Source organism: Caloenas nicobarica, chromosome 2 (genome assembly GCF_036013445.1).
Source record: "Caloenas nicobarica isolate bCalNic1 chromosome 2, bCalNic1.hap1, whole genome shotgun sequence".
NCBI lineage: Eukaryota > Metazoa > Chordata > Aves > Columbiformes > Columbidae > Caloenas > Caloenas nicobarica.
The window spans coordinates 22,539,959-22,565,727 of record NC_088246.1 but is presented as its reverse complement, the minus strand read 5'-3'; the positions used below and the strand labels follow the sequence as shown (position 1 = coordinate 22,565,727).

General features: G+C 39.1%; 1 protein-coding gene across 1 annotated transcript in view; it reads right to left on the bottom strand.

Moving 5' to 3' along the window:
• The window catches only part of CUBN (cubilin), a 143,336-nt gene that overhangs the window by 40,040 nt on the left and 77,527 nt on the right, over positions 1–25,769 (bottom strand). The window contains 18 exon segments of the mRNA XM_065628711.1: positions 794–965; positions 2,530–2,711; positions 4,589–4,729; positions 5,027–5,236; positions 6,963–7,141; positions 8,182–8,356; positions 9,718–9,901; positions 10,184–10,374; positions 11,255–11,401; positions 11,736–11,933; positions 12,996–13,185; positions 14,641–14,822; positions 16,092–16,297; positions 18,464–18,596; positions 18,867–18,995; positions 20,272–20,385; positions 22,629–22,745; positions 24,132–24,288. Coding sequence (XP_065484783.1) covers positions 794–965; positions 2,530–2,711; positions 4,589–4,729; positions 5,027–5,236; positions 6,963–7,141; positions 8,182–8,356; positions 9,718–9,901; positions 10,184–10,374; positions 11,255–11,401; positions 11,736–11,933; positions 12,996–13,185; positions 14,641–14,822; positions 16,092–16,297; positions 18,464–18,596; positions 18,867–18,995; positions 20,272–20,385; positions 22,629–22,745; positions 24,132–24,288 — 3,007 coding nt within the window.

The window sequence follows — 25,769 nt, the reverse complement described above, 5'->3', positions numbered from 1 at the left end:
GTCCTGGAATTTATTGGTAAGACTTTACAAATATGTGTAAAGCAAAGAAACAACTATTTTGCATGGTATCAAATAAAAAAATTCAGTACCACTGTCAATACAACAAGTATTATTTAACTTTTTGATAAAATCCCATTGCAGCTCCCGTTCAGTGCTGCTCAGCCCCACCTATTACCTAATTCTAGACTCAGGAGAGGATTTTTCTGGAACATACACTCAAGAGCATCACACTCGTGCTACAGTAGGGTGCTTCAGGGGGAGCTGGAAAATTAAGGTCAGAAGACTCGGAGCTGTAGTAATAAGGCTTTGCCAGCTGCCTCCTCTCTGGAGGCTGAGCTTGCAAAACTAGGTTAGCTGCACTTTCACAAGCTACAATAAATTAATTATCCCCCTGAGGAATAAGGAAGCACTTGAATTATTCAATTTGTCTATGGCACTATGCTTTTTATATCTTTTCATGGAATAAGGCCACTTCAGACCATCTCTTACTCAAGACTAAGTACAAGCCAATAAATCGGTAGTGAGAGTAAGGACTGTGATCTGTAACAGAGGTTGTTCTTTCCATTTCAAATTTGACGTAGTCACATGAAGTCCATTACACCTGGACCTTCTCAATTTTTTCAAGTTCTTTCAATTAATCAAAGATATACATCTACTGCCATCCAAAGATGTAAGAGAGAAAAAAAAAGGTACCAAAGATTTGTATCTAAGTAATTTTTTTGACATGTGCCAGTACTTTAAGTATGAAATGAGTCACCGAAGATCAATCACTTAATTTAAAAACACACGTTACCTGCATCTTCACTAGATGTGTATGAGACACTGAAGCCTCTGGTTGCATGGGACATATCCGTCACCAAAATTACTTTCATTGTGTTGCCAGAGGATTTCACCTCAGTGCCTGGATTTACCTCACCACACAGCTTGGCCAGCTGGGGAGAGTTCTGTCTGATGCCATTGTAAACCTGTTGAGTCAAAATAAGCTCTTATGAGATCAAAATACAGTCTCACGAGCATCTCCTGTGTCATTTAACAGTGCTTCACATCTTTGATATCAACACAAGGTTCATTGATGTCCCTCAAAGGAGGTTAGTTCCCAAATCTACTCAAAACCTTGGAACGAACTTCCGTTACCTTGAGTAGATGAGGCTTTGAAGTAAAACATAACAAATACCTTGTATATTTTGGTGAAACACAAGAATATTCTCTCTCTTTTTTTTTAATTTTTAAAAACAGAAACTGAAATAGTTTTATTGGGAAAAAACCTGTATTTTAGCTCAATATTTATATATTCAATCAGTTAGTAATGCCAGCTACTGATCATATTAATTCTATTTGAAATTGTCTTTGTATTTTTGTTAAAGGCAACATCAGCTTTATCAAAATCTCCTCCAACATACTGAGTGCTGGTGGGCATTTTTGATTAATTAAAATGTTTCACTTTTTGATGATCCAGAGGCTTTTTGCTCAGTTTCTTTCATACAGCCTTTAGTCTAGGAGTTAATTTCCTTATTTTTATTACTACATCAGCAGTGCAAGTGAGGCAGAAATGATGTTTCCCACTGAGATTTGGAATATGTTAGTGTTGAAGGCACAAAAGCTGGCAGGACAGATCTTCCTTTAAGAGATCATTACTTCATTAATCGATAAAAAGCCAGCTCCCCAGGGTCTGTCTAAAGCATCTGTGAAGGAAAACGGGAGAAACATCATCTACAAATCACAATGGAGAGCTACTTCTCCCCCTCACTTGTGCACGGGCTGGCTTCTGATCATGCTAAAGTGAATTCCTGTGTTTGCACTGCTAATCTGAACAAATGGGAAACTAAACTAGGTCTCCTATTCTTACAGTTTCATAGAGGAATCACATTTTTGAGGCATTTGTACATCTGATCAGGTCCAGTTCTGTGTGCCAATTTATTTTTCTTTTTTTTTTTTCCCCACTAAACAACAAAAAATCTAAAATAGCCATGATAAAATAACCAATATCTATATTTGTGGGGATGAGGAGGGATGAAGAGGTAAAATTTCCTGAGGTTTCCCTATCTTTCTGTTAGAATATGCAAGGTCCAACCCAGTCATAGCCATTTGTTGCTGTCTCTAGCTTTTTCTCTCTCTCTCCCTCTCCCTTTTTTTTTTTTTTTTTTTTTAATTAACAATAAGTAAAAAGAGCAATAACAACCTCCAAAGTCAAAAGAGACCTGGAACTGACTGGTGGACATTGTGTCCACAGAAAAGAGACATTGAAAGCTTTCAAAAACCCCCAAGCTTTTTTCCATAATTGATAAAGAGCCAATTCCAATGATTTCTTCAAGTCCTTCTCTCTTGGACCATAATTTCAAAACAAGCAGATTAGTTTAGACACCCTACAGAGCTGACTTTCTCTCATTTATCTGTTTTTGCCAATTGAATTATGAATTGTCTTAAAACCACATATAGACCTATAAAACGACATTTCAGCTCTATTACATCAATTAACGCTCCTTAAACGGATTAGGAAGAGAATTTTCTGCCTTCATGCCCAATACTCACAGCCACATAGTCTGATGAGCACCTCCAGTGTTCTTCGGTTTTCATATCATTAAAGGTTAGAGTCACACGTCGGCCTTCTTCCACTATGATCCTCCATTCACACACTCGATTATGTGGGTATAGGTTGGGATAGTTGGGTGAAGTAAATGTTCCAACAGGGGCAGTAAAATCCCCACCACATTCTGAAATACCCAGATATTGGGACACTTCTTAGAGTAAAGCATTCCTTATAGAGTTATGGAAAACAACAACAACAACAACCACCAACAAACAAAACAACAAACAAAAAACAAAACAACAAACAAAACAAAAAACCAACCAAACAAACACCAACACCCCCCCCCAACACATTAATAATGGAAGAAAAAGAGATCCTGAGAGGTCGATCTGATATCCCTATCCTGTCCATACATTTGTCTGAACAGCTAAGTTCCTGTCAGTCTTTATCACTCAGCCATAAATGTAGTTGCGTATTAATTGACCATAGCAGATCCCTTTATTCTAATTATTAATATTCCCTTCTCTGAATGGCTTGTGCCAGGCTTCAGAAGCCTGAGTGACTCACAGACTTTGATATGAAGTGATACAAGCCTCTCACTGTGGCAGAACTGAGACTTTTCTGCCTTTCAAATAACTGGGCAGAGCTACACAGAATGAGCAGGGTCTTAGAGTGGGTAATGATGAAGGATGTGTTTTTCCTCTGTTGGTTAACAGAGACAGAGAAAAAGCTTTCAGGGATTTTAACCAACACTTTTTCGGTACAGTTATTTTGTGTTTTTCCTATCTTTATTATGAAAATCAAATTGTGTTCTGAGTAAAGAACACTAAAGGTCTTGGGTACAGAGTGCCTTTTTCTTCTGAGACTAATGGTATAAATTTGCCATGTTACACTTTGTTTCCTTTTAAAGTACAGATATATAATTTAATGGAGTGCAGTGGGTGACTTACTCCCTTTCCTCACCCTCACAGACTCCTGCAGAATAATGTGATCTGTGTCTCTACCTGCACCTGCATTAAATTTTTGCTAATAGAGTTTCTCTTCTATGGTTGCATAACAGGGTCTTGGAAGTAGAATAACATTATTTTGGAGTTTGTTTTCCCCTCTGTTATTTTATTGCAAAAGCAAACATGACAAATAAGGAACCTTTCAGATGAGCATTTAAATTAGCTGGAAGGAGTTAAGAAGGGTTGACACAAGATTTTTCAGGAGCACCACCACAAAGAATTTCTGAAAAAGTAGCCATATTTTGGCAGGACAAACATTGCATGGACACTAAAGAATGTGGAAGAGAAGTGTAAAATGGGAATAGGTCTTTGTCCTTAGTCCTCATCAGAGCAGCCCTTTGAAGTCATTGTGCTCAGGACAAGAGGCAATGGGCATGGTCTGAAATGCATGAAATTCCATCTGAACATATGAAAACACCTTTCACTGTGAGGGCTGATTAACACTGGAATAGGTTGTCCAGAGAGGTTTGGGAGTTTCTGTCCCTGGAGACGTTCAAAACCTGACTGGCCCCAGTCCTGGGCAACTTCTACTACCTGACCCTGCTTGAGCAGGGGGTTGGACTAGCTCACCTCCAGAGGTGCCTTCCAACCTCAGTGGCTCTGTATTTCTGTGATTCTGCTTAAAACCTATTGGATAAAAACTATTTGGTTTGGGGAGATTTAAGCATATCGCTCACCTCAGAGGGACAGAATAACACAAAGGAAAATCACAGCATTTATTTAGCTTCTGCCTTAGGCATGTGGGAAGGGTACATTAGGACATCCCTGGACTGATTGCTGGAGAGGAAAGGTATAGAAGAGTATGCTTCATTGTGTGAGATCTACCATTGTCAGCAACATCCATTACAGAGAGAGACTGTTTGCCTCTCACAGTTTCAGCTCAGCTAAGTAGTGATCGGAGAGTTCTAGTCATACTTCCCTGAGTTTAAATTTAAGAGCAAATTCACACCACTCCAAGAATAATTGATTTAAAAATACGTGCTGTATTAGTGTGGTTTTAGTCTGTGGTATATGTTGCTTCCCTGAAAGTAACTTTCAGCCTTACAAATCCAACCTTCGGTACTGGAATCGAAGCGCAGTCTGAATCCTCGGGCATTGACTGATCCATCAGTGACAAACTTGACATAAGCAAAACTGTCAGAGGTGTCCACAGCATCAGGGAGGGTGTTACCACAGTATCTGCCCAACAAATTTCCTGAAAAAATCAAATACGGAAAGACAATTTTATATCCATGTATTATTTACATTTATGTTGAAGTATCACTTTCCAATTTAACTGGGCAGGCAGGAGTAAACTAGTAAAATCAAGTTATTGCTGGGAAATGGAAGGGTTTTGTTTGCCTTTGCTTCAGCAAGCAAGGCAAACAGAAGCAAATACCATGTATTGAAAAGGCTCGCTGTGTACCCAAAGGGAAATGCTTTCAGGAGCCTGTGGTAAGGTTTCATAGTAGTACTGGGGAAGGGAAGACAAACACTGAAATAATTCTCAGACCAGAAGCATTGTATTCTCGGATCTCCACAAAGTCATTTGTGCACTCAGAGGAGTTTTGAATATCTAGGCCTTCTAGCCTGATGGTAAGATAGTGGCCCCTGGGGCCCTGCAGAAACCATTCGCACAGCAGGTTGTCTTGATAGTGAAGCTCAGGATACCCCGTGCTTTCAATGATGCCAGTTTGTCCTGTCACTGTCCCACCACAGGGAGCTGCAAAAGGAAGAAGAACATTGCTTGCTTGACTGAAGGCCCTTGGAGCAATGACCTTTCTCCTAACAAGGCTTAAAGCTATAACACAACTGACTTGTTCTCTAACTATGGTAATAAAACAGGAATTGCCTTCCACTTAAAAATACTCCACATTCTCCTCCTAATTCAACCAGTCCTAGTTTGTTATGGATTTGGTTTTCTGTTTTGTTTTTGTTTCTTTTTTTTTTTTTTTTCTCCACACACCCCCTTCCATTGCAAGCATCCTTTCCTCTCTGTCATCTCTCTTATTAGTTTGGATAAACTCACAGATTTCAGGGTCTATATGTAACCTCTACTCATGCCCATATTTACCAGAAAATCTGGGAAAGCCATATCAGATAATTATAAGTAAATTTAGTTTGCTAAATGTGGATGTAATTTTTTTGTAGCTGACTGAAGTTGACTGCTTGTTTGGGCCTACAGCTATGGTTCAGACTCCTCTCTCCTGCAGTCCCTTCCTGTTCACATTCCACTCCTTGTGATGCCTTGGTAAGGGATGACTGCACAGTTAGGGAAGCAGCTATTTATTTTTAATTTTTTCTCTCTGAAAACTCATTTCTCTGTGGTACCTGCAAACATTAGTTCATAACACTAAGGCCTACAGCAAAAAATATTCCCAGGTGGAATTTATTGGCTTTTACAGTGTATTCTGTGTGTCTGCCTGTTACAATCTTTCTGTGGCAATAACGGTTCTGTTCGTATGGTCTGCTCTTCTGAGTGATCACTGTTTTGTTGCAGGGTGACTGGAATACACCTGAGAGACTCTAAATCTGTTATGGATAAATATAATTCTGTCTTCATATACTAACAACGTTTTCTTGCAAGTTGCTTCACTTTTCCCATTCAGAAGTATAATAGCACACTATATTGACTTAAGTGTTTGAGATCGAACACAATCACCAAGATTCCATTTAAAGCAATATAGTCCACTACTTTGCCTTTGAGTCCTAGACTTTCCTGCATGAGTGATACTAACATAACAGCTGCTATTCTTTCAGGATTATTAACATTATCAAAACAAAAAAGAGCATATTTCCAAATCTGATTAAAGACTATTCTTTATTTAATTTTAACACTTTGCCAGTGCTTTCTAATCCTGTTTTTGCAGCTTGAGAGCAAATAATTTTGAAGTATTTCTTTTCCCAGCTGACAAATAATGGTTCTCACTGTTCATTCCTTTTTCAGCCCATTGTTGTAATGCCCATTTGTCTAACAGCATTGTTAGCATAGATGGATTTACATTTACATAGAGAAGCTCCTAATTTGTTCTTCTCCTACCAACTCTCAGCTGACCTTTGCATTCCCCTTCAGGATGCTTCTCAGGAAAGTGACACTATTTTTTTATGCTGAAAATCAAATCATGTTACATGACTTTATCCATGTTGACCTTTTTTCTACTGGCCCTTTGATAATTTGGCAAGAGGTTATCCAGTCTCTGTTTCCACTGCTGCAGACCTGTGAGCTCTTTCCTGTTCCTATTTCAATAATTTTCATCTCTTGCTAGATGCAGAACATGCTGATGTTAACCTATATGATGATTCCAATGCCTTAGCTCTAACATTAGTTGAAAGAGGTACATATCTGTCAGTCCACCTCATAGACATGATTTAAGCCCCATTACAAAAGCCTGACACTTGAGACCAAAATATTCTCTAAAATCAGATCAATTGATAAATGCAAACATTACCAATGGAGTATTTAGCATTGAATCCTATGTGTGTGGCATTGCTCTCAGACCTGAACCTCAGGTACATGGCAACTCCTGACGATCTCTGTGAGCCTGGCATCACACCTCCACACAGCTTGGCAATGATAGGGGCAGTGGAGTCGGCACCGTTGCGTAGCTCTAGGTAACTGGAAGTGCAGCTGGGGAGGAGAGAATTTTCTATTCAGTGTATGGCAGTAATGGTTTGAAATAATTTCAGTATGTGCACAAAGCTATGAAGCTGTAGTGAATTAGATCAGTTCCTATGTGATATTACCAGGACAGAATCAACAAGTTCATAATTAATGACAGTTATGTAATATTTGAATCAAGAAACATTGAGAAAGATTCATCCCAAGCCCGGACAATAATCTGGCAGAAGCAAGTCCTGGGGAGGGCTGTGAATGGCACTAATAAGTAGTTGTGATCATCATTAACATATTTTTTCTGGCAGTATTCAGATTCAGCAGATATTCCCTATTAAGTCCCATTGATGACTGTTGAATTAAGGAATAGATATAAGACAGATGAAGTGAATAAAAATTCATATCTGGGGGCTTACTTAGGTGGGCATAGAAAGACCCAAAATATCTTAACTAACAGTTTTGTCTTCAGAATGGTGCAGTGTCCTGGGAAGCCAGACAGAAAAGGCACTTCTGGGATTCTCCATCCTGTATCATTTTTTCTGGACATGGTCTCACAGGTGAGGCTCACCTTTGCTGTGTAGAGGTGCAGTCCCAAATCGATTAAGTTATATCAGCTGGAATCAGGTCTCATTTTATGATTCAGGCAGGGGGTGCAAAACAGGTAGACCCATTGCAAATCAGGGCACAGGCAACGGAAGAGGGAGACAAATTGTGGTGTCAGTAGGCCATTGGATTTAAAAGCACCTGAGAGTCAAAAGGACTGAAAATCTGAATATGAAAGGACTAGAGGGCACAGATTTCACAGAAAGCACCATTCTACCATGGATGCTTCCTCTCTGCCTGTTATTATATATTAATTTCTGTCAGGCACTGCAAAGTCCTAGGAATGTATACCTGTGGCCTGATAGCTTCAGTGATCTCTCTCAAAAATTTCCTAACCACTTTAACTGTAAATCTGGAAGTGCACTCTGGGAGGAGTTAGAGAAAGTAACAGGGAAAGAAGAATCAGAATGGAGTCTCTGAAGAAACACAGGCAAAATAACATGAATGTATACTTTGCTGAAGGTTCAATGTAAAACTGATCTTCAAATTGCAGCTCTACTGCATGTCCATTAGGAGCAGTTATGGTCCAGACACAGTCAGCATGCAGGGGATAATTGCTTGGATAGTTGGGGGAAGAAGTATATCCACTGGGGTTGAAAGCATCAATGTAAATATTCCCTCCACAAGCTGGGAAAGAAGAGATCACCAATAAAACACCAACATGTTAAGGAAATGGGTGAGGCATCAAAAATATGAGTTATCACTGTATTCCAACACAATTTCCTTTCATTGTCATATAATTACATTAAAGCCAAATGCATTTTACTGCTTACTGTGGGAAAACATTATAATGCAGTAGGACCTTATGTTCCTGTGCTCCTGCTTACTTAGCCCTCCTCATTTCCAAATGTTCAGGGCTATGGATTAAACTGCTACTAGTTCTTCCTTGGATTGCTTCTAAACTAAGCAGGAAACTTATTTCTTGTTCCTACCCCAGTTCCCAAGAGCTAGAAAGCCTACAAGTCAGATGCATCAATGCTTCTGTGAATCCTTCCCCACTTCTGCTTTCCAAAAGTTGAAATGTCTGTTTGAGGTAATAATGAATGTGTGAGGAATACCAGTCAGAGCAAATATAAGGATTTGTTCAGGTCCAGGTAGAATAATCCTATAAAAATATCTTTATTTTCACCAGAACCTTTCTGTGAAAAACCCCAACTATGTCCTAGCAATACTGGTTTAACATGGAATTTTAGTCAAGTTTTATAAATTGAAGTGATAGAAATACTATGGTACGGCTTCAGCCATTCTCTTCACGAATCCTCTACAGTAATGCTAAGAATGATTCTTTGTGGCAGAAGGTAAAATTAGACAGAAAATAAGCACTTAAAAATTTGAGTAGGTTGACAGGTTGCCTTAGTTGTGTTTAGTTACACTGTTTAACAGGTCTCCTGTTGTCCCAAGTGGCGTGTGTCATGAATACAGTGGAATAACTGCAAATGCCAAGTCCCTCATTTACCCTTGGGGCCTGAGTCTCCATTTTTTTCATTCTGTCAAAGAATGTTCTCTCTGGCAGGGAATGTTATTTTTGTAGCTGAGCTTAAGACTTGTGAGAAATTTTATCGCCTTTCTAGACACACCAGCCTAAATCATTCCTGACATCATTTAGCACTTGCACTGGGTAGTACATGCTCAAAATAACATTCTCGTTTCCAGGTTTTATTTCCTTTCCTGTATGAATTTTGAACATCTCTTCCTAACTTCCTTGCTTCTTCCCTGCTAAAGGGTTCCCCACAAGTTTCTTTTGTTTTGGTTTGTTTTTTTTTTTTAACTTGAACATCTCCAGGTTCCATGACCTGGAGCCAGCTCTCTTTAAAAGGAGAAATTTGAGAGTAGGATGAGAAGTCATGCACTGAAGAAGGAAACGGGACATTTTTACAGGCATCTGATTTTACCAGGGCTGGGACTTATAACAAGAACCTCCTGTAAGAGGACAAACTCTGAGTTATATCCATTGAGTTGCAGAATTTAGGTTTCTTTCCTAGACTTACCTAGACTCTTAGCCTCGTATTCCAGCTTGAACCCTTGACCCTCATTCCTGCTGTCAGAAATGAAGTGGACAAACAGCTGATTGTCTGTGGTGTACATGGTGGAGACAGGGCTGCTTCCACAAAACCGTCCATTCCCTCTTCTGGACACCAAGGGTGGGGCAGCATTATCTAACCCATTCTTCAGCTAGAGGAAGAGAAATTGCTAATGTCACTCAAGCGAACATCTCTGGAATGTAAACTCTGAGCACACACCATCTTAATGCTTCCAGCCATGGAGGAAAATAATAATCTCGTGATTAATTCATGCACAGCAATAAATAAGAGAGTGACAGAAATAATCTCTGTGGTATTTCTCTTTGGTGTTTCTAGCCCCTGAAAACCTGGGCTGCCTTTCTGACACTGAAATCTGTAAGATTCAGTAGCTTTAATAGCTTTGAGGATTTGCTGACCCAGCCAATAACCTCACCTCTACATAATCTCCACGGCTGCAGGAAGTATCTTCACTGTTAATCTGGAAAGGCTGTTCAAAATGGACAGCAATGACAAATCCAGAGGTTACCACTACACGCCAGGAACAATTCAGATTAGGAGCATAGTCTTGAGGATAGTTGGGGGATGTTATCACACCCCTGCTTGTGTGCAAATAGCCTCCGCAACCTAAGAAAAAAAGAGTTGAAGCAAAGAAAAAAAAAATTAGCATCGACTGTTCACACATTAATTTAGAGAAAAAACCTCTCTCCTAAAAGGAAGATGTGACAGGTAAAAGCAAATGTTGAAGCAAGTGTATGAAGAGTTGAGGGGTACAGAGCAATGCACACAATGAATGATCTCCCAGATAGAGGCTAGCAGATTGCAAGATGACGCACACTGAACAGTTTGGCAGTGAGACTCACTTCTCAGAGTTAACAGACGAGTGAGCAGGCAGCTGTGCCAAGGACTTCCCATGGCACCAGCATATTGTCACCCTGAGTACATTGCTTCTGGCCATGGACCAAACCACTGTCACCTCCTCAAGCTGCCAGTCAGAAAAACTTGCCCTGGCTGCCTATTGTTATCGTAACACCTTCCTTGGTGCCTCAACTCATTCAGTAATCTGCTGTCATCCCCGGGTGTATGTGGGAGGAGTGCCACTGGAAGCTGCTGACATTCCTGCTGGAACTTACAGAGCTTCCTGCATCCGTCTCTCAGTTTTGTGTCTATGCTTTGAGTCATTTATTTTCCTCTCTTAGTTGGGCATTCTTTCGCTCTTCAGCTGAGCTGTTATAAATTTAGGCATACACTTTTCTTACTTCTGGAAAGTGACTGGTCTGATTGAATCACACTTTGTTGTATTATATTGCTGGGAAGATAGCAAATTTTACTTTTGCAGAGTCAGACATTTCTTAATGTGTATTCATGAGATGTGAATAATTAGTCTGTGTGATTAAATAGATAGATGGTGGACAGCTGTTAAAAATGCCAGAGCCTTTTCTTTCCTTACCCTATTGTTAGCATCAAGGCAGACATTTATCTGGGAGAGAGGAGAAACAAATCTTACTTTTGTGATAAGAGGCATTAAACCCAGCTCCGGTGACACTTGCATCTGACATGAAGTGGATGAACATTGCCTCTCCAGTTGATCTTATTGGCCCAGGAGGTTCTCGTCCACACAGAATGGCCAGCACTGGAGAAAGACTAGTGTCTCCTGAGATCAAAAGAAGATATATTAGTGTTAAAACCAAATCCGTTCACATCTGCTTGTTGTTTGCTGTGGCTCATACTTTCAGGCATGTGCTTTTGAAGATCTTTAACCTCTTATAGATTGAGAAATATTTTTATAGACCACCAAATATTTTGCTAGACTTTGCTAGTTTTATTTTATCTAGCACAATGTCTCAGCATAGAGGAAGAATACCTATTTAGAACATGTTCCCATTGCTTTCTAGATTGCTTAAGTTCAATGGACATGAGAATTCCAGGTGCTGGGACCTTGGGAATCTATTGCATGATGTCAGAGCAGGGTAAGTTTGGCTTCTCACCATCTCGGATAATAAGTTTGTCATAGTTGCATGAGCTGTGAGATTCTATGTCTAGGGCCAGGACACTGAACTCCACAGTGGATCCAGGAGCTCTGATAAGCCACACACAGTCAGCAAAATTTTTGTAATTCATGGGCCAGCCCGGTGAGAAGAGGAGTGAAGGTGTTTCTTCAGCTGTTGCAGTCCCTCCGCATGCACCTGTCACACACAAGAGGACAAAAATGAAAGCATCTTCTTTTTAAACTGAACACTCCCCTCATATAATTTAAGATGACAGTCCTATAATTAAGCACAATGGGGACACAGTGATGATGTGTGTAGTCACAGGAATGTGTTTCTTCAAGCATTGCTTCAGTTTGAACTGGGAGTGAAAAAACTGAAAATCTTGACTTATAAGGATGTTCTTGTGCTACCTGGTACAGCAATGATGTGACCTGTTTCACCACGAGAAATATCTAGCAAAAGATCTAAGAGCATCTACCACAGTTTAACACAGGTTGCAAATCAGAAAGGAATGGTGCATACATGATGAATTTTAGACTCTCTTGAAACTGAAGTACTTATCTTTCTCCACTGCTGATGTCCCAGCTATGTTTAGACCAAGGTGGAGTCTTTGCTGGGATCTCTAGTGGCTCAGTGCTCTCCCAGCACATAAACCCATTACATAGTGCCACGGTCCTGCAAAGCCCCAGGGATCCTTAGTCCCTCCCTCCCCAGAAATCTGCCTTCAGATTTAAAAAGAAGACATTGCACTATGTCCTATTAGTCTTAACTTTCTGTTGTCAAACTTGCTCAGAGTAAATCAATGGTACAAGAAGAATATTCTCTCTCCTTCCACGAGAGATCTGTCAGAGGTACCTGGTCATACAGAGCATATTCTCTTTATTTACGTATATGAGATGCATTATAGTGAAAGGTTTCATATCACAATGGCCAGTGATTTAAGAATTGTCTTTCAAGAGGGATACTTTTTCATGAAAACATGTAAAGTGTTTAGCTTTCCTGAAACAACTGTGTAATGAAAAACGCCCTTCTGTCAACATGCTTATTTTTAGCACACTGTAAAAAAGTATATCTGAGTGCCCCTATAAATTGTTCTAAAAAGGTATTAAAATGATTAATTAAAATGTCAATGAAACCTTTCCCTCCATTAATAGCCAGGGCTTTCTCTTGTGGGGAAGTTGGTTTGGAGTTCTTAAGTAAAGCTCAGTATATCACTGGCTATAACACTTTTAACTGCGTAGCCCACTGAAAACCCACCTGTAGCAATGGTGTGTGTATCAGCAGAAGCATCCGCTGCGTTCCACTCCAACAGAAAGCCTTGTCCACTCACAGTCGAATCTGACTGGAACTGGATTGTCATCGAGCTGCCAGAGGATGCAAAAGAAGCAGGGTCTGCACCACAGTACGTTGCGATAGGACGAGAATGAATGGCGGGGCCATCATAAACCTGTAGAGAAGGAGAACGGTGCAGTTCCTCACACAGGCAGATTTTCATCAACCCCACACTCAGCAAGTTTCCAAGGAGAAAATTACCCTCCTTAAACAAGTGAGGAATCTTTCAGCAAATCCCAGTTAGAGAGAAACCTCTCTTACAAAAAAAATGGAACAAAATCTCCATTTGCATTATTTACTGTTAATTGTGAAGCTTTCACAGAAGAAGGATCTGAACAGAAGCCATCAAATTCAGGAATGCATGATGAGGAACAAAAAACAATAATCTGTAGGAAAAAAAAGGCATTATTTTTTCTTTTATTCCCTTTTCCCCTCTGAGGAACACATATATTTTGAATTCTATCAAATAAATATACAATAATATTTTTTTTCATTTTATGTGTTTCAGAGCCACATTCTCGGCTGGTTAAAAGATGCTTCTCTTTTGCCGCCTTTTAAACCTATTTCCCTCCAGTAAAAAATGTCCAGTGGAGAATGCTAGGAAATATTAAATAAACATTAACATTACATTGAAGATCTGAGGCAGGTTAAAGGTCAGGCTGATTCACATCCGCCGAATGTCTAGCTGATTTAAGAAACTCATTTCTCTTCCAGAGCGACAAACAAAGAAAGGCAGGCTGAGTTAGAAGAAAGAAGTTGCTGTTAAAATATGACATGAAATGAAGGAAAATTTTCTTTTTATTTTTTTTAACTAATACTAAATTTGGATATCAGTGAATTAATAATGAATTGAATATACTGAATATATTGAATTAGTATTAACTTTCTCTTTCCCAAAGATGAAAGAAAAGGATAATTAGTGAATCAGCTGGTTAAAAAAAAAAAGAAAAAAATATATTTACCCTAGTTAAATAAGTAGTTATGCTTAGCTACATTCAGAAAGAAGTTGTTGCCTCTATTGCTCAATTTTCCTTAGCATCATGTGTGCTGTATTTTTAAGCCTGGTAAAAAGTCTAGGCTGTATTACAGGAGGGTACAGAAAAAAACAATCAAACCAGAAGAAGGGGGGATCTTCTTACTGCCGACAGCAAATGATTGATCCAGTGAGCAAAGAAGGTGCAAGTAAAAGATTGTTCCTTGTAGGATTTTAAAATAACCTTATTTTCAGAGGTACTGGGATGTTATTATCACTGTCATCCTCAACTGAACCAGCACAGAGCAAAGTTCAGCCTGGTATCTGACCTGAAATTCTTGGATTTGAAAATTCAGGATTGTACCATTGTGGACTTATTTTTAATAAGTTTCAAACTTACAGATTGGAAACATCTGTTAGGGAGCCAAAAAGCATGTAACCCTTCCTATAGCTAATAATCATCGAAAAGCTGACATAACAAAAAGAATAAGCCACACCGGATCCTTGGAAATACTTCCCAATCCTCTTGTAGGTTTCTGTATTAATCATTTTTATCAAAGTTAATTTAAATAAAACAACTTCTCAAAATTAAATCACCTTTAGCTTGTCATAACGGCATCTGTAATGATTTTCGATATCCATCTGCAGGATACGGCCATGGATAACTTGTGAGGCATTAACACTTATTCGCCACTGGTAATTGGAATTGTGAGGGTAACTTCTGGGCCACTGTGGTGAAGCTATTTGTCCTCCGTTTCCCACAATGTCATTTCCATACACTGAAAAACAGGAGAGAGACAACTAATGCCTCTTATTCACACAGATTAAAAGAAGCATTGGGGCCCAGCCAGGAATACAGCTTTCATTTCAGCCCATCTGACTTAATGTACTTAAGACTAGACAGCGCTGTGAGGCACAGACTTGTGTCTCAGACAGTCCTAGGATGCACATCTGATTGTTTTCTTGTTGTGAGAGATGCAGCGTGCCTTTATCTGAAGAAAATTACCCATTTGAGATGTGTGGTTCTATATGTAGGAGAGGTGGAAGATGTCACATCTGAATTCCCCCTTGACTTCGCCTATTTCATGTTCATGTCTTCACAAGAAGCATTAAATAATAAAATTATTTTTTTAAGTGCCTTTGTGTGTTCTGGTGAAAAATGGTTCTGATTTGATTGAGCTCTAAACTACTGATAATTCCTTTTGAAAAAGAGTAGTAAAAATCTCAAAGTAAGGAAAACTATTAGAAGTTTAGCTTGTATAATCAGAATGGATGTGGATGTTTAGCTTCAGCAGCCTGTTCATGCAGCAAGTCAGACTGATGTTTGCAATGGTCCCTTGAAATTTTAGATCTATAAACTGGCATCATTTCCTTTTCTTCCAATTCTGCTCTCAGGTTAATGCCATCTAGATCCAATCCAGAAGATGGGTACTGTTGTACTCAAAAAGCAAAATGGAAAGCTAGGAAATACATGCTTTTTTTTCTTAATTTATCAATTGCCTAATAAATGACAATATGGTCTTTAAATACTCAAAGACATATGGTCAGATATTCTTAACTCTAACAGGCAACTGGTAAACTTGGGTTGCCACAGAAGTTTTTAGTAGACAGGTCTTCTATCTTCACAGCTCAATACTGCTAAAGGAAGAATCTGAAAATCAGGTGATAAACTGTTAGAAAACAGTCAATGAATTAGAGGATATTTTATTTTCTGTAATCCATGCAATTTTTTCTTTCTGGAAGGATAATGGGATCGATTTGAAAAAAAATATTGTCTGTTACAATAATTCAAAAAGATAGAATGTCTGGTGTAATTCTGATTAAATTATACTTAATATACTTACATACATGAGTTCTGTTCAGACATGTTTTAAAGCATCCTTTTACATTCAGCAGATATTTTACAAAACACTTTTAAGTGAATGCACAGCGTTGCTGACATCAAGCATTTTCTAATAGATTTTACAGGGCAAAATGCTCACTTTTTCCAATAATTTTGGAGGTGTTATGAAAGAACAATAGTTTCCAACCAAATAACTTTTACTTACAGTGAGAGAATGTGGCCCTGAAGCCAACAGCAGTGCCTGAGCTGTCTGAGACGAATTTGACCCACAGGATGTGTCCAACAGTAGATGTATAATTTGAAGGCAAGGAGTTCCCGCAGAATCGTCCTGCCAGCACACCTGTATTGTTCCCTTCACGAATCTCCAGGTAATCTTTGGTGCAGCCACTACTATCTTCCAGCTGAAACGCTCTGTTTCAATAGCAGTAGAAGAGCATTAACAGGCATATGACTGGCACCTACTTCAGAGTTTGCCCTGCAAGGCCACAAATCCCCTTGTAGCTGGATTTCCATCACCACAGTTCAGAAGAAGGCAGCAACAAAACCCTCCAGAACTCAGAAGTCACTGCTCATCACCTGGCAGTGCTGCTCATACAGGGCTCTTTCCTTTCAATCCCCTTATTTCATGACAGAGCTTCAGTTTACAAAGTTATAGTTTTTAAAGGGTTGTAATATTTCTTGGTTCTCCAACAACAACCATGAAAGACAGAAAGCCCCTAATACGTAAACCAGATTTTTTAATATAAGTCTAGGTCAGACTATTTAGTAGGTGCACATCTATTGAGCGCAGAGAATACTTTTAGCGTTACAAATCAGTTTGCAGCCCTTTTATATCTGTACTACTTCAGTACACTCTCTGGTAAGAAAACAATTTCCAGAGGCGTAGATTCATTTCTAGTTAACGCCTCAGAGCTCAGAAATCCCTTAGCAGTTTCTCCAGAATTACAAAATACTACTACATCTCTGGACTCTAAATAGCCAGGTGCACACAAAATAATAATGAGGATTCCTATGAACTCTTCTAAACCAAATTTTACCTTAGAAAAGGAATGAGATTTAGTAATCAAATTATAAATTCTGAATTATTGCACCAAAACCCATTATGTTTTAAGTGATGTGCTTTGATTCAACGCAATATATTTTTCAGAAGCAGGCTATAAATATATAGTAAAGATTCCAGAGAGTGCCTCTTATAAGCAATGTCACAAATATTTATATTTTCTGATTTTCTGGTAACAACTCCTCCTCTTCAGTCCTGAATATAGCCATATGTGTTCAGTGCACACGTGATGTGAAATTGTTCCAATCACTCATCTGGATATATTCAGATTAATTTAAAGCTAACCTTCAGATTGCAAGACAAGCATTTCTGTTCTGACTGAGCTGAAGAAAATGAATACCTCATGCCAACAAAACTTTATAAACCTCCAATATTAAATTAAATAAAATAAATACTGCTTTCTAACACAATTACTCCATGATTCCCAATATTTTCAGCTTGCCTTTCAGCTGTGTGTAACTGAAGAAAAAGAGTTTACATCTACTCAGTGTCACTTTATATAACTGAATTATTTATTCTGCTGATAGTTTCTGCTTCACACTAGGTTTCTGTTTTGCTTCTGGGAAGTTGTTATTCATTATTTTGTAGCAAATACTTTGAAAAATGTGTTCAGGCTGTAGTTCTTTTTCTCTGCTTCAGTGAGTAAAGGAGGAATAGAATATCCTTTTTATTGAGTTAATGAATCATTATGTGCCTAACAAATTGTACCTTATGTGGTCAGCATGTTACTGGGCAAATTTTCCTTACATCCTGATTAACTGTAAATGCAGGTTTCAGAATTGCTTTTCTTTTCTTGCTAATTCTTGATAAACTTTGCAAAGGGTTGGTGTTCTCTTTCTTGGCAGCAGCCACTGTTCGATTCCAGGAAACTGAGAGGATCAGAAACCCACATCATTGTTAAAGAACAACCAAACGACCCTGGTAAAGGACTCCACATTGTTCTGTGGATCATGCATGACTTTCCTGTCAGAAGTCTTCAAAGAAAAGTTAATTTGCTGAAGGGAAAAGAAAATGCCTTCAAATACTCTCCTAGGCCCTGTTGTACCTCCACTGCTGTAACTGTTGGAGAAATTTTGGAGACTTTAACATCAATTCTAACCTTACAATCTGTGGAGTATCTGATCCCTTTATACTACTCAGCTGTGTAATAAATACTACAATGAATCTGCTAGTAAGGAAATAGTAGGAATTTCCTTTGTAAAAAAAAGGCAGAGCAATGCTAAATTTCCTTTTCTTGTTTATAAGTGAGTGAAAACTGGCTTCTTCAGCATCCCATGTTGCTCAAACAATAAAGCACCTATTTATGTAATGCTGTATATGCCTTAATAGAAGCAATGACTAAGACAGGAGAGCACTGATTGCAAGCCGCCACTAACCACTGCTGTGTTCTCTTTCCAAGTTATTATAATAACATACTTCAGCTTTATCATCTGGTAATTACATTTCCTAATAAGCACAGACCATCCTTCTCTCAGGTCTGTTAAGGGATGAGTAATAACCCCTGGTGATGCATTTACATGAAGGACAGCTGGAGCCGGTTGCCAGGGGAGCTAAGAATCATCCAGACACACTCGGTGTTGAGCGGATAAGGCTCGGGATAGCCAGGGCTGTTGAAAGCTCCTCTGTCCACGTGGAAAGTACCCCCGCAGGCTGCAACAAGAAGGAGACAGCAGAGGCTTGAGAAGGGTGACATGAAAAAAAACCTTGGCAGAGCCAGAGCATTTGCTAATGAAGAGAGCATTTCTCCTTGTCTACTTGTTCTTTAGCTTGTTGATATACTTGCTGAGACCTTGGCCAAAAAAGAGGAAGGGCAATAGGAGAAGTTTAAAGAGGGAATGTCAGAGAGACAGAGATACAGGATCTGTTCTTTTTCTTAAAAGTTGGAGGCATAAGGTAGCAACACCTGTCACATAGACTTACATGATGATGATGCAACATAGGTGGCATGGAAGCCTCTGGCATTAATGTTGTTGTTGGAGATGAAGTTCACCACCAAGGAATTACCAAAAGAAGTGACAGGATGTGGTATAGCAGTGCCACAGTAACGGCCTGAAAGAGAGCAAGCCAGAGAGAAAAGAAGGGGTGTTAAGCAGGTAATTGCTATTGCTGATTTGGTGTTAATGCCTAACAGCAACCAGGAGTAACATTTCTTGCAACAACTGCAGTTGTCAATTCAATCTACATAAGAATGAAATACTCAGTTTCATTAGCACAGAACTCAACTCTAGTGGCAACTTTTTTTTAACAGAGGAAGAACCTCCTGCACTCCAGACACCCTAGTCACTGGCTATTCTGTCATTGAGCTCCTTTGTGTTCACTCTATCCATAAATTACAGCCTAATTGGAAAAAAAAAAAAAAATCCCATAAAATATATCTGACAGTAGTTTCCATTTCACTCAATTGGTTTCTGATGAAAAAAAACAAGTGACGAATAACAGACCAGTTCTCATGTAATGGATTGTAACGTGGGGATTAGGAATATGAATCATGATCTAGCAGAAAGGCATCTGACAGCAAAAACAAAGATAGCAGCTAGTAACCTGGTCCTCTTGTCAAGTGAAAGCCAAGTAGGAGACCAAAAAAATGAATTCTGCTCTTAGTTACGAACCATTTAAACTGAGTACAGTCCACTCCTGCCAAGAGAGCATATACAAAAGTAGAATAAGGGAGAGCATAATCAGGCACAGATATTCTGAATTTCCCAGAAAAGAATTTGAGGCAACTCTGGGGATGTGAGGGGAGTCAGGACCACCCTGTGGCCAAAGCTCTCTCATGGCTTCCTGGCAGTTTAAACACTGAATTTTGCTGCTCCAGACTGCTCCTGCCACTTCAAGTTGATGGCTGTGGACAGAGATGTTGGGAGAAAGCTGTAGAAAATTCTGGAACAAGCAGAAAATCAGGCTTTTCAGGCCTTGAGGAAAAATCTATTTTCTCCTCCCAGAAATCTGAAGCTTTCTTCACCTATGTTTAGTGTGGACTCTACTTATGAGTGTGGGTTATGTTAGGTTTTTGTACAGTGAACTGGGAATTCAGTTTAAACTGAATTGGTTGGTTCCCAATATTGTTCAGCTAGGGAGGAAGGAAAAGGCAGCTGGAGTCACCTCCAAACTGCAGGTTGGTAGGAATACAGTCAGAGCCTGGGAGGACTGTGCCATTCACATTGAAAACTTATCCTCCACCCCCAGACTCCTCTGGCCAGACTGGCCAAGGAGCTTCCTTTGTCAGAGAAAATCCATGAAACAGGAGGACACACGCAGAAAACCTGCTCCTGCGCACCTTGGGTGTGGTTCTATATATGAAGTAAACATGGGAAAAGTACAATACCTCGAAGAGGAGCCTCATAGTTATTCCCATCCAAAATCTCCACAAAATCCGTTGTACAGTTTCGTCTATTGTTTTCAATATCGAAGTCAGTGAATGAGAGTGTGATGTGGTTGACTGGCAACAGCAAAGAGTAAAAACTTTAAAAGAAGTTGAGCATTTCACAGAGAAATAATTACACGTAAACAAATGTACCATCTTTTCTCTCTTGAAGTAAATTTGTCCCTATAAAGAATAACATCTGAAGTAGTTTAATCCCTGATACATGGTGTGAACTTGATGCAAAGGTCCTCGTAAATCTCTTCATATTTCAGTACCTTCTAGTACAATTGACATTAGAAGTCTAGGATTTAATATCATATATACACATGAATATAAATTTCCTAATATCTGAAGAGCTTCATTATATACTAAAAGTGTCAGCAAATACAACATGGAAGATTTACACATAATCAGAAACAAAGCTTATTCTACACATCTGTGACCTTCTGTCCCTTTGAAATCTATACCACAGATCCAGACAAAATGTGAATTGATGCTGCCCTGCTCCAGGCTTAGAAAGAGCTGGTTCTTTCATAGTTTTATAACATTCCACATACATCAATTGGACTGGTTAAAGGATCATTAACTACTCTCAGCTATATTTGTGCAGAATTGGATTTTCCACACCCTTGGACTGCAGGCTACGTCCTGAAAAAGAGGATTTCTGACTCAGGGTATTTTTGTCTCTTGTATTGCTCCTGCTTGTCCAATATGAACAAAGATGAAGTCCCAACTGGAAGAAGAGAGGCTGTCCTCAACACCAGTCTGTGACAGTAGTTACTCCTGGACTTAGAGCTCCTGTGCAGTTTGAGCGGATCAGAAAGGGTCTCACAAGTTAGATGATAACTAAGTTTTCTCCCACATTGACCAAGCCGGAATTTGACACAAATATTTTGCTTCTCACTGGGCTACAATTAATTAGGTAGAATAATGCGAAATGACAGACATGGACCCAGGCGCTGCATTCAGCAGGGTGCCACTGGCTGGTGTTCAGCTGCAGTGCCCGTGTGCTCTGCAATCTTTTGTGTCCTGGCCGGTCAATCAATCACAGCTATCAAGGCAGGTCCTCAGGATACAAAGCAAAAAGGAAAAACACAGTGGGTGGCAAGAGCAGGAGACTTGTTGGCCTTCTCGGTAAGAGCAGAGCAGAAACTCTGCGGTGTTTCGCCACTGGTTACATCTATTGTACATGGCTGTGCCCTGTGCGAGTGGCACATCGCAGCCACGTGTACCCGCAACGTGTGGTGTGCGGTGGTCCTGGCGGCAGGGGAGGGAGTCACTGCATGCACAGACTGCTTCTTGTTCAGCATTTTTCTAGTCTCTTACACTGATGTAAATCAGGAGACAACAGTTAAGTCTGAGTTTTCAACCTGGATCCATGAAAATATTGTCTTTAAAAAAATAAATGTTGTGTGAGTGAGGAACAGCTTTGATGATGCCCGTTTCACATATCTGTATGAGAACCTATGCTAAAAAAAAGTATTGCTTATCTCCTGATCTTTGTTTTGGTGTTTTCTTTGGCAAATTGATTTCCATTTTATAACTTGGCAAGATAAACTTATAAATGTGGTTAGAACATTCTATGATTTTAACAACAATGGCTAAGTATCAGATAAACAACTGAAGTTCAGTAGTTGCTATTAAAAACAAACATTTATTTTAAATTATGTTACTAGGATACTATTACCCAACTGCAAATATTTTTTAGTAATCTTAAACCATGTAAAGGTAATACTGGGTATTAAAGGGAATACTGCTCTCCAATGGAAAAATATTTGGTGTTTTATGATCATTGTAAATCTAAAATTAGACAGGAACATCTGAGGGTATATCTATGTATACAAGACCAGTTTATTTATATTCTGTTTTATTTGTATTTTAAATTTAAATTCCTCTGTACCTTTTCTCATTATTTTATTATAATTTAATTTTCTTATGCTAACAGCATAGACTCGATCTAACACATTAGCTTGAAAAATCCAGACCACAATAAGGTCAGCTAAATACAAGTGCTTTAATTATATATAAACCCTTAGACATGAATGCAAATTCATGTAGCATTCAATACCTCATTTATAATTGCAATACTTGGGTCACAGTAAATCAGCTAAGATAACAAAGCTGTAAACTGTTTTCCTCACTATGCACTAAATCTACAATAAAATGAGACGTAGGGCAGATTAGGAAAGTCACACTTTCCCACTACCAGGATGCAGAACTTCCTAGAGAAATAAAGGAGGAATTTTGTATTGTTACTACAGAAAAGAAGATGAGGATGTTAGTCATCCCAGCTAACTATAAAAGATGTTTTTACTTACATGGTTCCTGAGCCTGAATAATCCAGCTGCAGTTCTGATTGTTTGGGTATTTGGCAGGATACAGAGGAGAGGAAATTGCTGCCCCAACTGCATCTGACTCTATGAAACTTCCACATGCTTTAGAATGAAACACACACATATACACACATAGATATTTATATAGGCAAAACACATATCTGAGATTCTGTAGTGAAAATGAATGCATAAAATGTAACGTGCTACATCAATATGAAATAAGGATAATAGTCATGACAGTAATTTATTCAGAAAAGAGACTTAAGGACTAGCTGCCAGCACCATGTGCACTTTCTAGACCTGGATCCACAGGCCATGCTGCACATGGCTGGCAACCTGAGAGAAGCCAGAGTGACTTGGGAACAGACATCTCATTTTTATCAGCTCAGAAGAGCAATATTGGGGCTAAAATAACTTGGTTTCAGGGTAGTGTAATCATGCACCCCTTTCTCTGATCATTTGCCTGTGTTGGCAACCAGGAAGGAAGAAATCATAAGAAACCGTCCAGAACCTTCCAGTGCTCAAGAATGGCATCACATTGCATTGGCATGATCCTCTTGTGACCTGCGTCAGTAAAACTGCAATTGTGTGAATTGTTGCACGTGTGCAAGAGCTTGGCTGACTGTGTAACTTCAGCTAATGGTGCTGAGTGCTGACCTGCCTTCACACTGACTCATCACAAAACCCCCAGACCCGAGTTCAACAGACAACTGCTTTAAACGGCAGGGTGGGGAGTTAGATACCACAATATTTTTCACAATATTTTCAAATTTTAAAAAAAGTCCAAGAAAAGTACTAGTTTATAGTGAAAAGCATCCTAAGAAGAAAATGAGAGAGAGGAATTTTCTTTGCAAAAACTGAGCGGCTATATTTTAAGGAAATATGTTTCCAAAGTTATTGTGAAAAAATGAAAGAAAATCACCAATCATCAAATAGAAAGTAATCTCATGAAAAATTCTGCTCAGTTGGTGCCATTTTTCATTAAAAAGGAAACAATGTAAAATACCAATTAGTCTTCCACAATTTGGATTGTTGATGTTTGGCAGGGTTTGCAGGCCTGAATCCATGGACTTCATCAACAGCATGACACACAATTCTTTTACAGCTTTTCAGATTCATGCGCATGGATAGACATGTAAAATGTTATGTTGTCACTAGATCTGTGGAAACTGCCAGTTACACATTTTTCTCAGGACAGCTATGGGTAGCTAACCCTCTAGGGAGGTTGAATAAAAGGCAACTGATGTGTACTAGATGCTGTGCTAGAAAAGGTACATTTTTTCTCCAATCAAAGTATCTAAGATGATCCTTAGATTTTAAATTCTTTACTCTATAATATGGAAAAATTCAGTCCTGTTAAAGATAGACACTGGTATGCTGCATGTGCAGAAACAATACTTCCTGTTATCAGCTGTGCTAAGAGATTGTGTCCCATACAAACAAAGCAGTGACTAGAAAAATACGCATTAAAGGAAATGACGAAATTACCCTCAGTAAAGCGAGCACTGAAGCCCCTGTGCTGGATGGGTCTATCAGAGCGCAGTCGGATGTACATCACATTCTTGGAGGATATGATAGGAGGAGGATGTTGTGTTCCACAGAGTTTCCTAAGAAGTGGTGCTTCACTGCTAGGACCATCAAATACCTGTTGTAAAAAGATCAGACAAAGTATTTGGTTTCAATAGGAGTATTGAGAAGACTTTTATTTCATTCCTTTTCTTATGTTTCATACATTTTGATCCTGATACAGCCCTGGTATGGGCAGTGCAAAAAAACTATGTGTTGCTTATCTTAATTCCATGGCCGTTTCAAAAAAAATGTATGTATTTCAGGCCAAAGCTACTGTAACCTTTATAACAAAGATGCATCAAGTAACCATCTTCCCCTGTGTGTATCTGGTATGGAAGCAACTCTATTTTAACAATCCAGATATCCCCACACATTTATTGTTTTCTGTTAATGGCTAATGGAAGTTCCCATGTAGCTTTCATTCAGTTAAACCCTACATCTTGCCTCAGTAAAGACTTCTAAATTGGTCCTAACATGTAGCTAGTGCACCAGTGGGAGCTATGACTCCATATAAAAAGAGAAGACACTAGGATTATGGGTTTTAGATACATGTACCCAGCATCAAGGATCAGAGTCCATATATCTATGCTTTATATCTATATTTATGCTTTAGGGTACTGAATTACACACATATATATTAAGTGTTATGTAAGCAGAGGGTAAAGTAAAAAAAAGTTAGGAGGAAGAAAGCAAAGATGGTTTCACAAAACTTCACTTTTAGTTTTACCACAAATGCCTTCCTTCTCTTTTGTCCCCTACAGCTGATAATTTTTTTCCTTCCTCTCTGTTTCACAATCAGGAAGAAAAGGATAACGAAGTTAAAACCAACAAGTTACTAGTTTAAGTGACATCAAAATTATAACAAGAGGAACTACAGAGAAAGAAAAATAGCCACAGTCGCGGTGTCCCACTAATCTTTCCCTGCACCCCAGCAGATGCGATTTGTTCCTGCTGTGTTTGGAGCCATGGGCCAGTCTCAGAGCCCCTGTGCCTGGTTTCAGCAGTGAGGAGCCCTGGAGCCACCAGTAGTTGCACGACCCACAGAGGAAGAGCCTTTGTGCTAATGGGCACCAACCCAATTTGAATTCAGTTCCTGTTTCAGCATTAACGTCCTGCATTACCATAGGCATGTCATTTAATATAACCTGTGACTCTACTTCCTATAGCAAAATGGAGAAAAATATGGATAAAAGTATGGATAGGAGGAGTGGAAAATATTCAGGTGCTAGGATGTTAGAAGCTATGTAAAAGCCCACTTTGGGCAAAATAATGCCATTGAGTTAGAAGAAACGTACTTAACGTCTTCTTTTACTTCAAAATGCCTCTAATTCCAGCAAGTCTGTGCAATGCAACGCCAATGAATTAAAAATTTCTAACTAGACTGTATAACACAGTGCAATGTTTTTGCTTCCAGTATTCAAAGGTCTTCGAGCACATTAGTGAAAAAATATATGAAACAGTAGTTGAGAGAAAGGTCTCAACTAAACCTCAGAGCTGAGAAACAGAGGACAAAACTCCTGCTTAATCCACTGACATGCCCAACATAGCCAGTGCTGT